The 12,673-nt window shown below is 36.8% G+C and overlaps 1 protein-coding gene across 3 annotated transcripts in view; it reads left to right on the top strand.

Annotated features, from left to right (window-relative positions):
* The window catches only part of KDM5A (lysine demethylase 5A), a 144,512-nt gene that overhangs the window by 87,776 nt on the left and 44,063 nt on the right, over window positions 1-12,673 (top strand). The window contains exons 21-24 of one of the 3 annotated variants that reach the window (XR_008993890.1): window positions 3,665-3,844; window positions 4,468-4,629; window positions 6,140-6,691; window positions 7,056-7,224. Coding sequence is in view for 2 of the 3 variants with exons in the window: in XM_036907765.2 (XP_036763660.2) it covers window positions 3,665-3,844; window positions 4,468-4,629; window positions 6,140-6,691; window positions 7,056-7,220 (1,059 nt within the window). In the remaining variant the exon portion in view is untranslated. The remainder of the gene's footprint in view (window positions 1-3,664; window positions 3,845-4,467; window positions 4,630-6,139; window positions 6,692-7,055; window positions 7,225-12,673) is intronic. The other 2 variants (XM_036907765.2, XM_036907775.2) reach the window with 2 other exon arrangements.

Below are 12,673 nucleotides of genomic sequence, written 5' to 3' on the forward strand. Positions count from 1 at the left end.
ATTATTCAGCCATAAAAAGAAAAGAAATCCTCCCATTTGCAACAACCTATATGGAACTGGAGGATATTATGCTCAGTGAAATAAGCTAGGCGGAGAAAGACAAATACCTAATGATTTCACTTATTTGTGGAGTATAAAAAACAAAGCAAAACAGAAGTAACAGAATAGACACTGAGAAGGGACTAGTGGTTACCAAAGGGAAGGGTTTGGGGAGGGTGGTGGAGGACAGGGAAGAGAATAAAGGGGCACAATAATAAGCAATCACAATATAGGTTGGTTATGGGAAAAGTAGTATAGCATGGAAAATACAGTTAATGATTCTGTAACATCTTACTACGCTGATGGACGGTGACTGCACTGGAAAGGGTGAGAACTTGATAATATGGGTAAATGTTGACTTACTGTATTGTAGCATTTTTTATAATAAATGTTATGTACATTGGTGGGGTTTTTTTGGTTATCATTAATCTGTAATTACATGAGGAACATTATGTTTACTAGACTCTCCCCATCACGAAATTCCCCCCACATACCCCATTACAGTCACTGTCCATCAACATAGTAATGCTATAGAATCACTACTTGTCTTCTCTGTGTCATACAACCCTCCCCGTGCCCCTCACCCTACATTATGTCTGGTATTAGTAATGCCCCTTTTTTCTTTCCCCTTATCCCTCCCTTCCCACCCTTTCTCCCCAGTCCCTTTCCCTTTGGTAACTGTTAGTACATTCTTGAGTTCTGTGATTCTGCTGATGTTTTGTTCCTTCAGTTTTTTTCTTTGTTCTTACACTCCACAGATGAGTGAAATCATTTGATACTTGTCTTTCTCCACCTGGCTTTTTTCACTGAGCATAATACCCTTTAGCTCCATCTATGTTGTTGCAAATGGTAGGACTGGTTTTCTTCTTATGGCTGAAGAGTATTCCATTGTGTATATGTACCACCTCTTCTTTATCCATTCATCTATTAATGGACACTCAGGTTGCTTCCATTTCTTGGCTATTGTAAATAGTGCTGCGATAAACATAGGGGTGCATATGTCTTCTGCAAACTGGGCTCCTGCATTCTTAGGGTAAATTCCTAGGAGTGGAATTCCTGGGTCAAATGGTATTTCTATTTTGAGTTTTTTGAAGAACCTCCATATTGCTTTCCACAACTAGTTTACATTCTCACCAGCAGTGTAGGAGGGTTCCCCTTTCTCCACATCCTCACCAACATTTGTTGTTGTTTGTCTTTTGGATGGTGGCCATCCTAACTGGTGTGAGGTGATATCTCATTGTGGTTTTAATTTGCATTTCTCTGATGACAAGCAATGTGGAGCATCTTTTCATGTGTCTGTTGGCCATCTGAATTTCTTCTTTGGAGAACTGTCTGTTCATATCCTCTGCCCATTTTTTAATTGGATCATTTGCTTTTTGTTTGTTGAGGTGCGTGAGCTCTTTATATATTTTGGATGTCAACCCTTTATCGGATCTGTCATTTATGAATATATTCTCCCATACTGTAGGATGCCTTTTTGTTCTATTGATGGTGTCCTTTGCTGTACAGAAGCTTTTCAGCTTGATATAGTCCCACTTGTTCATTTTTGCTTTTGTTTCCCTTGCCTGGGGAGATAACGTTCATGAAGAAGTTGCTCATATTTATGTGCAAGAGATTTTTGCCTATGTTTTTTTCTAAGAGTTTTATGGTCATTGTTTTTTAATGTAATGCTGTTGCACACTTCACATACTACAGTATAGTATAAACTTAACTTTTATATATACTGGGAAACCAAAAAATTCATTTGACTTAACTTTATTGCAATACTTGCTTTATTGCAGTGGTCTGGAACTAAACTTGAAATGTCTGTGACATATGCCTGTCTTGGAATGTCAGTATTTAGCCCAGAACACTATCTATGCCTTTTCTTCAGAACCTCTAAATAACAGTGTCATGTGGATATATATAGTTTCTTATAGGAATGGTTATGTGTTCCGTCTGCTAGGTTTATTTAAGGTGTCACTCTGAATTATTGTCTACAGGATGCCAACCGACTTCATATGTTGTTGACAAATTTTGGATGGATTACTTGTTAACTCTTTTACCTCCTGTAATGATTGAATTACTTAGTAAATTTAAAGCAAGATATAAGTTATCCAAACAACGACTTCATTACACAGAGATACTAAAACATTGTGACTTAGAAGGAAAATACGCATTCTCATTAGTGTTTGTATAACATTAGATGAAGGTGGTTGTCAACTAAAATACTGCTTTGTAGTTGCAAAAATTGTGAAAGACTTTGAAACAGGTAAAAGAGATTATTGTATGTCCTTTCAATGAAATTCATGTTATCTAGTAAGCCCTCCAGGATATTCTGATTCAAGGAGTGTATGCCTTAGATTTTATTTTTTCTTTTTTATTAAGGTATCATTGATATATACTCTTTTGAAGGTTGCACATGAAAAACATTGTGGTTACTAAATTCACCCATATTATGAAGTCCTCCCCATACCCCATTGAGTCACTGTCCATCAGTGTAGTAAGATGCCACAGAATCACTACTTGTCTTCTCTGTGCTACCCTGTCTTCCCTGTGACTGCCCCTCCACCATGTGTATCAATCATAATACCCCTCAGTCCCCTTCTCCCTCCCTCCCCAACCTCTCCCCTTTGGTAACTGCTAGTCCCTTCTTGGAGTCTGTGAGTCTGCTGCTGTTGTGTTCCTTCCGTATTCCTTCGTTGTTATACTCCACAAATGAGGGAAATCGTTTGGTACTTGTCTTTCTCCAACTGGCTTATTTCACTGAGCATAATACCCTCTAGTTCCATCCATGTTGTTGCAAATGGTAGGATTTGTTTTCTTCTTATGACTGAATAATACTCCATTGTGTATATGTACCATACCTTCTTTATCCATTCATCTCTGATGGACACTTAGCTTCCATATCTTGGCTACTGTAAATAGTGCTGCAATAAACATAGAGGTGCATATGTCTTTTTGAATCAGGGATCTTGCTTTCTTCGGGTAAATTACTAGAAGTGGAATTCCTGGATCAAATGTTACTTCTATTTTGAGTTTTTTGAGGAACCTCCATACTGCTTTCCACAGTGGTAGAACTAATTTACATTCCCATCTTTTCTTTGACTAAGCTATTTTGTAACTCTGTCAATTAAAGTAATTGAAGGATAAATGTAATATTCATGGGTAAAATAATGAATGAGTGATTTCATTCATTTATTCAAATGAATAAAATAGTAATACAAATGAATTATGTCCATAGAAAAGCAAATAATTATTCTGTAATGGAACAATTGATTTTTACCCTAGAGAAAAGATGATTCCATTGTCCTGTATGATACTCAACATGTGTTTACATCTATTAGTAAGTTCCTCTCCTCATTCCTAATTGCATTTGTATATGCCTGTTCTTTAGATTGTTCTTTGAACTGGTTTTTACATCTTATTGGGTTCCTCATTAATAAAGTAAAAATCTTTGACAACATGAATTTATACAAACTCTTTTTAAAGGCTACTGTAAGCTCTATTAATGCAAAAGATACAATTAGTTTTAAAGAATAATTTTAAAAATTAACACTAAACTCTTTGTAAGATCTTCTGACAACAGATTGTTAAACTCTGTAAGAGAATGCAAATTGTGTGAGAAAGTACTTTGGTTTTTCAGAGTGGCAGCAACTATGCTTACTTGGAGCAGCTGGAGAGCTTATCTGCTAAAGGGCGCCCTATCCCCGTGCGTCTTGATGCATTGCCCCAAGTGGAATCACAGGTAGCAGCGGCCAGAGCATGGAGAGAGCGAACTGGGCGGACCTTTCTTAAGAAGAATTCCAGCCATACATTGTTACAGGTAAAGAGTAGTTTATATATACATACATCCACACCCTCATTAAATATCTAATTTAACACATACAGATAGCAGTAGTAGTATTAGTGAGGGCTGTTTTCAGTTTACTTGGTCATAGTTATTCATGTGATTGCTAGGGTAATATCAAGTGTTGACCAGAAATCTGGAGCCTTAGGCAGACATATTTCTGGTTCATCTTTGCTGTGTCCAAAAAAAGCAGTCAGCCTGAATCTTATCTCTGTTGTTAATGGACTCTGTCACTGAAAGATACTATTTCTCAGAAGCACAAATTTAAATACTTATTATTACCCATTTTATGTTGAGTAGTTGAAAGCATAGGCTTTGGAATAAGATAGATTCATGTTTGAGGACTGGCTTCCCAGTTGCTAACCCTGTGTCCTTGGGTAAGTTGTTTAATTTCTGAGCCTCAGTTTCCCTTGTTTGTAAAATATGAATAGTACTACCTACTTCAGAGGTTTTTTTGTGAGGATTAAATTAGATGATGTGTATAAAGTCTGTAAGAAAGTGCCTAGGACATGGTGGTTGATCAATAAATGTTTCTTATACTATTTTCAGTTTTAAGGTTTTTTTTAAAACCAGAGCTCTTCTTTGTTTTATTTTTGTAGGTCCTGAGTCCCCGGACTGACATTGGTATATATGGAAGTGGTAAAAATAGAAGGAAAAAAGTAAAAGAACTAATAGAAAAAGAAAAAGAAAAGGACCTGGACCTTGAGCCTCTGAGTGATCTGGAGGAAGGATTGGAGGAAACTAGAGACACAGCCATGGTGGTAAGAAATTATTTGTCTTCAATTTGCTTGGCAAATATAAAATTCTTTGAAGATACCAGCAGATTCACTTTTTGCATTGTTAACTAAACTTTTTGTTTTTTGTATACTTTATCATTGACTGTGTGGTTTTATGTATTTCACATTTAAAAAAATATTTTAATTAAAGTATGTAATTTTCTGCTCTTGATGTAAAATTGTTTTTTCTATGTCTCTTGTTCTTTATTATTGTTTTAATATTGTCTGATATTCCATCAGATTGTCCATAATTTGCTGAACACTTTTCTGAGATACTGAACATTTGAGTTGTTCCTAAATATTCTCTATTATTGATGATAATGACGAATTGAACTTCTTTGCATAGGCTTTTCCTTTTATCAAAGTTTTTTCCTACATTTGACTTTTAGGAATGGAATCAGTAACTGGGTTACAATTTAGTAGCATTTTGTGATGCTTAATATTGTTTTTTCCAAGGGAATTGTATCAGCTTACTAGTAACAGCTGTAATTTAAAATATCTCCCTTTTCTTAGTAGCTAGCATTCAAAAGTATAGTTAGTGATCAGTAAAATATTTGTAGCTAAGGAGAATTATGGGTTTTTTATTTGGAGCATTGAAGATTTGTTAAGATCACTAGGATCCTGACTGAGGAAGTAGAGAGAAAATAAAGATGAGTTTGGGCAGTATGCAGTAGTATGGAATTGCATACATTAAGTAACTTGATTTGGCTGTTTCTGCCTACAAATAATCTTTTAAATTGAGGACAAATGGAAATGATGTCTCATTAGAGAGCCTGCCTAACAAGTCAGTTTTGCCTGGAAATTATTTCACAATTATTTCAAAGCTACCAGAGTTTAAAAAGAAAATGTACTAACACTATTCATGATAATTAAATTTTGCTTGTTTTTATTTACTTTTGAATGAGTTACATAAAACCTTGTCATAATTGGTCATCAGGCTTTATTACTCTACTTCTATACAAATTGGAGAGGCATTCTAGAAAGAGAGAAAAATTGGTTTGTATAGAACTTACCCAGGGAATGAATTACAAGGGGATGAGGACCTAATATTTATTGAGTGTTAACCTTGCACCAGGCACCAAGTTAGGCACTTTCAAGTATTACATAATCCTAAAAACGAAGTGAGTTTTCAGAAAACTTGTGCCCCACATTGAAGGTCTATAAGTACAAGAGCCAGGCTTCAACCCATGTTGCTTGACTTCAGTGCATACTCTTTCTACTGCACCTTACCTAAGAATTCCAAGTGCCCTGAAAATGTAAATTGTTAAGCATGATAGCACTTAGCCCATTTCATAGATGAGGAATGTTTTCATGGAAACCGTCAGGCTTTCCAAATTTTAGGAAATGATTAACAGCTGTGTGTGTGTGTGTGTTTTTAAGATAATGCTTTCTCACCATGAGGCCACACTTGCAGATGGACAGTCAGGCTTTGGGATTTGGTATTTTTGGAGTATTTTTCAGTGACTCCTTTCAATTAAATGTTTGTTGTATATAGGTGGCAGTTTTCAAAGAACGGGAGCACAAAGAGATTGAAGCCATGCATTCCCTCAGAGCAGCCAACCTGGCCAAGATGACAATGGTGGACCGCATCGAAGAAGTAAAATTTTGCATTTGCCGCAAGACAGCCAGTGGATTTATGCTACAGTGTGAGCTCTGCAAAGACTGGTTCCATAACAGCTGTGTTCCCCTTCCTAAATCAAGTTCCCAGAAAAAAGGGTCCAGCTGGCAGGCTAAAGAAGTAAAATTCCTTTGCCCTCTTTGCATGCGATCTCGAAGGCCAAGGCTAGAGACTATTCTGTCACTTCTGGTATCCCTTCAGAAGTTGCCTGTACGGTTGCCTGAAGGAGAAGCCCTACAGTGTTTGACAGAACGTGCTATGAGTTGGCAAGATAGAGCACGGCAGGCACTAGCCACAGATGAACTGTCTTCTGCTCTGGCCAAATTGTCCGTGTTGAGTCAGCGTATGGTGGAGCAGGCAGCTCGAGAAAAAACTGAAAAGATCATCAGTGCAGAACTCCAAAAAGCAGCTGCCAATCCAGACTTACAGGCAAGTTTAGGATTTTCTTTCTTTTTCTCTTTCATTGGATGATATTTGTCAGTGTATAAATAGTAAATCAAATCTATCTTAATACTAGTTGATTAGGAAAACAGCAATAACTTTCCAGCAACTGTTTATCCATAATGTCATCTTCATAAACAGACAGGATTTTCTTTGGATAAATACATAGATCATTTTAGTGAAATACTACCTGGAAATATCATTCAGGTGGACTTAACATCATAATCAAATAACCTGATCTGTACTAACTGTTGAACTCTGTTAGCCACTACAAGTTCATTACATTTTGATGGCCTTAAGCACATATTATTTAGTGTGTCTCTGTTCATCTTGGAATTGTTTGTTGTTTTAGGGACACTTACCTAGTTTCCAGCAGTCTGCTTTTAACCGGGTGGCAAGCAGTGTATCTTCTTCTCCTCGACAAACAATGGATTATGATGATGAAGAAACAGATTCTGATGAAGACATCCGGGAGACATATGGCTACGACATGAAGGTGATTACACAGACAGGCTGTGTGGGTACATACTTGATTATTTTGGTTTGTTTAAAAAGCTGTTGAACACTTACGTTTGAGGCCTGAAGTCATCTATATATCCTGCGTTTATGGTGACAGCATTTTTTCAAAGCTCCAAAAAAAAAGATGGATAAAAAAATTATATTTTAAAAGATGGAATTAAAAAAAATCTTTAGTTTCCTTACCATAGTGTAACTCCTCATGGCTTAGAGGGACTAGGAGAAATATCCATTTAGGTTACTGAAAGCTTTGATGGCTATTTTCAGAACTTTTTCTATGGTTGTTAAAATCTGTATAATTGTGTTAATCCCATTCTAGCTGTGCTTTGAGTCTTCTGCTCTACTCTCTCGTCTGGGTGGTGCTTGGTAGAATGTCATACTCAGAGATGGATAATACTTGGGCCCATCGTTTGAATTTGCAGAGTTAAAGCTGCAGTTAGAACAATTATTTGCCGTCAAAATGATTATTTTGATACTGACACTACACTGGTGATGAAGAGAATGTTTTGGCAACTTTGTTTTGCATTGGATCCTGTTAGCCTTTTAGTATTTCTTGTCAGGCCCAAATCCTTTGTCTTTCACCTGGTAATAACATCATGGTCTAGGCAGGGACTGCCAGTTTATAGTTAAGCCATTTATGTGTTATTCTGTTTTATGTTACTTTTTGTTGATTTTTTGTTTGTTTAGAATCTGTGCTTGTAACCAGGAAATTTGTATTTTGATGTATGAGAAATTGGGAGTGTGTTTTTTTCCCCTATCCCTTAACTATTTTTTGTCTTTTTAATGCACAGATCAGATAGGGAAGCTCATCTTTAGAGCATGAATACAATCAGCATTAAAACTCCCAGGGTATAAATTTAAACCATCCATCATAGATGCTTGTAAGTTATCTGTTGGAAAATAATTTCCTCCAGATAAAAGTGGATCTGGGGTATGTGTTAATGAGGGAATTCTTAGTTATTACGAACTAAACTGGAGAAAAGTTGAAACTTGTATTAGCCTGTTAAAATAAGGTTTCTGAGCACCTTGTTGCCCCCAAATTAATGATCACTTTTGTTTATAAAGTTATATAGGAAGAATGACTAGGAGCAGTGAAAGGGAATGCAGCCTATGCCACGTGTAAATTAGCTAATACTAGAACTGCCTATTTACGGTAGCATAGTGGCCTCTGATTCTTGTGTTACATTGCTAGTACATTAAGTGTACTACTCTAAACTTGCTAAACAGGATAGACTTTGCTTGGAAGCAGATTGATAACCTGTGAAAACAAAGCATCACAAGTATTATACGATCTCAAGGCTAGGGTTCAGATGTGGTTTAATATGGTTGTATGGAGTAGTCCTTTTTGGAAAATGTATTTGGTAGGAGGTATTAGCAGGATAGAAATGTAAAATTAAGGATTTTATCTTTTTAGTAATATATTTGAGAGCTCAGAAGTGTAGAAGAATGGTGACAAGACTTAATGGTAATTCAAGGTCAAAGTTACCTTGATGTAGGTATCTTTCTTTGCATTAAAAATTATACTAGATCATTTTCCAATAGAGTGAGCCACTTACTGTGTAATTTTTATTTTGCCAGTTTATCTGCAGTTGGCTTGGTGATTTTTCCCTTTGCATAATGTCCTCTGATTATTACCATTAATTAATCCATCCTTAAAACAGTGCATTTAATATCTTTGCTTGAGGAAGAGGTTTCTGTTGGTTTAGGAAGAAGAGTAGGTAGTTACATAGAAAAATTAAGTCAGTCATTTGATCATAGTTATAGCATTTACATATTTAAAACAAATGGTTTGTGCTTTGTATTGTTTACTTTACACATATCCTGTGATCAATTATCTAACCCCATACACAAAAGTAAATTCAAAATGGATCAAACACCTGAATGTAAGTCATGAAACCATAAAACCTTTAGAAAAAATATAGTCAAAAATCTCTTGGACATAAACATTAGCAACTTCTTCATGAACATCTCTCTCCAGGCAAGGGAAACAAAAGCAAAAATGAACAAGTGGGACTATATCAACCTTAAAAGCTTCTGTACAACAAAGGACACCATTAGTAGAACAAAAAAACTACCTACAGTATGGGGAATATATTCATAAATGACAGATCTGATAAAGGGTTGACATCCAAAATAATAAAGAGCTCATGCACCTCAACAAACAAAAAGCAAATGATCCAATTAAAAAATGGGCAGAGGATCGAACAGACAGTTCTCCAAAGAAGAAATTCAGATGGCCAACAGGCAGATGAAAAGATGCTCCACATCGCTAATCATCAGAGAAATACAAATTAAAACCACAATGAGATATCACCTCACACCAGTTAGGATGGCCACCATCCAAAAGACAAACAACAACAAATGTTGGTGAGGATTTAGAGAAAGGGCAACCCTCCTACACTGCTGGAATGTAAATTAGTCAACCATTTTGGAAAGCAGTATGGAGGTTCTTCAAAAAACTCAAAATAGAAATACCATTTGACCAGGAATTCCACTCCTAGGAATTTATCCTAAGAATGCAACAGCCCTGTTTTTTTTTATATTAAGATATGATTGATAATACACTCTTATGAAGATTTCACATGAAAAAACAATGTGGTTACTACATTCACCCATATCTTCAAGTCCCTACCCATACCCCAATGCATTCACTGTCCATCAGTGTAGTAAGATGCCATAGATCAATTAATTATGTGCCTTCTCTGTGCTACACTGTTCTCCCCGTGACCATGTGTGCCAAACATAATACCTCTCAATCCCCTTCTCCCTCCCTCCCCACCCGCCCTCCCACACCCCTCCCCTTTGGTAACCACTAGTTCATTCTTGGAGTCTCCGAGTCTGCTGCTATTTTGTTCCTTCAGTTTTGCCTCATTGTTATACTCCACAAATGAGGGAAATCATTTGGCATTTGTCTTTCAACACCTGGCTTATTTCACTGAGCATAATGTCCTCCAGCTCCATCCATGTTTTTGCAAATGGTAGGAGTTGTTTCCTTCTTATGGCCGAATAGTATTCCATTGTGTATATGTACCACATCTTTGTCCATTCATCTACTGATGGACACTTAGGTTGCTTCCATATCTTGGCTATTGTAAAAAGTGTGCAGCAGCCCAGTTTGCAAAAAACATATGCACCTCTATGTTTATCGCAGCACTATTGTAATTGTTTACAGAAAGGCAAGTTGGGCACTTAGATTCTTTGTTTTTTTTTCCTTCTCCCATTAGTACTTAGGTCGCTTGAGCTTTGGTGGAAATAGACATTTTATCTGAGATATTTGTCCCACCTAATACAAAATAACATGGAGTGACACATCTGTATATAAAACCCTTCCTCCCTGAACAGTCGTTCTGCCCTTTCCTGCTTTCTTGCTATTAGTGGTACTGAACTGTAATTTCCTCCTTAAGGAGAATAGTTTGTTTAAGCTTGCCATTTACTGGTCTTTTTTTTAACAGACTTTTAAAACGCTCTTTGTCTTTATATTTAAGATGTGTCTTTTATAGACAGCATATATAATAGGGTCCTTTCTGTGCAGCGGGAAAGCAGGAAAGAGCTCTTTCCTCCTGGCAGGCACCAGCACTACTAGCCTGTGACTCCTGCTATCACTATAGGGGCCGAGCAGCTCTAGAGAGTAGAGCTGCTGGGCACTAGAAGGTGCTGCCTACACCAAGTTAAATATGAAATGTCAAAAGAACCTGGTACGAACCAAAATCCCACAAACACCAGAAAGAAGGCCAAGGGAAACTGAACTCACCAATCTTCCTGAAAAAGATTTCAAAATAAAAATCATAAACATGCTCACAGAGCTACAGAAAAATATTCAAGACCTCAGGAAGTAATTCAAGAAACATAGAAACTTTGAAAAATACAGTGTCTGAAATGAAACATACAATGGAGGGATTTAGAAGCAGATTAGATGAAGTAGAGGATAGGAAAAATGAACTAGAAACTGTAGAACAGAAATACAAAGAAGCTGAGGCACAGAGAGAAAAAAGGATGTATAGGAATGGAAGAATACTAAGAGAACTGTGTGACCAATCCAAACAGAACAATATTCACATTATAGGTGTACCAAGAGAAGAAGAGAGAGAAAAAGGGATACAAAGTGTCTCTGAGGAGGTAATTGCTGAAAACTTCCCCAGTCTGGGGAAGGAGATAGTCTCTCAGGCCATGGAAGTGCACACATCTTCCAACACAAGGGACCCAAGGAAGACAACACCAAGACATATAATATTTAAAATGGCAAAGATCAAGGATAAGGACAGACTATTAAAAGCAGCCAGAGAGAGAAAAAAGATCACATACAAAGGAAAACCCATCAGGCTATCATCAGACTTCTCAGCAGAAACCTTACAGGCCAGAAAGGAGTGGCATGATATATTTAATGCAGTCAAGCAGAAGGGCCTTGAACCAAGAATACTCTACCCAGCAAGATTATCATTTAAATTTGAGGGAGGGATTAAACAATTTCCAGATAAGCAAAAATTGAGTGAATTTACCTCCCACAAACTGTCTCTACAGTGTATTTCAGAGGAACTCCTGTAGATGGAAGTGTTCCTAAGGCTAAATAGCAATCACCAGAGAAAATAAAACCACAGTAAAGGAAGTAGACCAATTAATTACTAAGCAAATGCAAAATTAAATCACCTACCCCTGAAGTCAGTCAAGGGGTAGACCAAGAGTACAGAATATGATACCTAGTTTATAAAGAATGGAGGAGGAAGAAAAAGGAGGAAAAAAAAACTTTAGGTTGTGATAATAGCTTACTGAGTGAGTTAAGTTGGACTGTTAGATAGTAAAGAAGCTACCCTTGAACCTTTGGTAACCATGAATCGAAAGCCTGCAATGGGAATAAGTACATATCTACCGATAATCACCCTATATGTAAATGGTCTGAATGCACCAGTCAAAAGGCATAGAGTCACTGAATGGATAAAAAAAACAAGAGGGTCTACATGAAACTCACTTCAAACCTAAAGACATACCTGGACTAAAAGTTTAGGGGGTGGAAAAAGGTATTTCATTGCAACTAACTAATAGGGAGAAAAAAGCAGGAGTTGCAGTATTTGTATCAGACAAAATAGACTTCAGAACAATAAAGTAACAAGAGACAAAGAAAGACATTACATAATGATAAAGGGGTCAGTCCAACAAGAGGATATAACCATTATAAATATCTATGCACCCAACACAGGAGCACTTACATATGTGAAATAAATACTAACAGAACTAAAGGAGGAAATAGAATGCAATGCATTCATTTTAGGAGACTTCAACACACCATTCACTATAAAGGACAGATCCACCAGACAGAAAATAAGTAAGGAGACAGAAGCACTGAACAACACATTAGAGCAGACGGACCTAACAGACATCTACAGAACACTCCCAAAAGCAACGGGATACACATTCTTCTCAAGTGCCCATGGAGCATTTTCAAGAACAGATCATATACTA

This window comes from Manis pentadactyla, chromosome 14 (assembly GCF_030020395.1).
Source record: "Manis pentadactyla isolate mManPen7 chromosome 14, mManPen7.hap1, whole genome shotgun sequence".
NCBI classification, from domain to species: Eukaryota; Metazoa; Chordata; class Mammalia; order Pholidota; family Manidae; genus Manis; species Manis pentadactyla.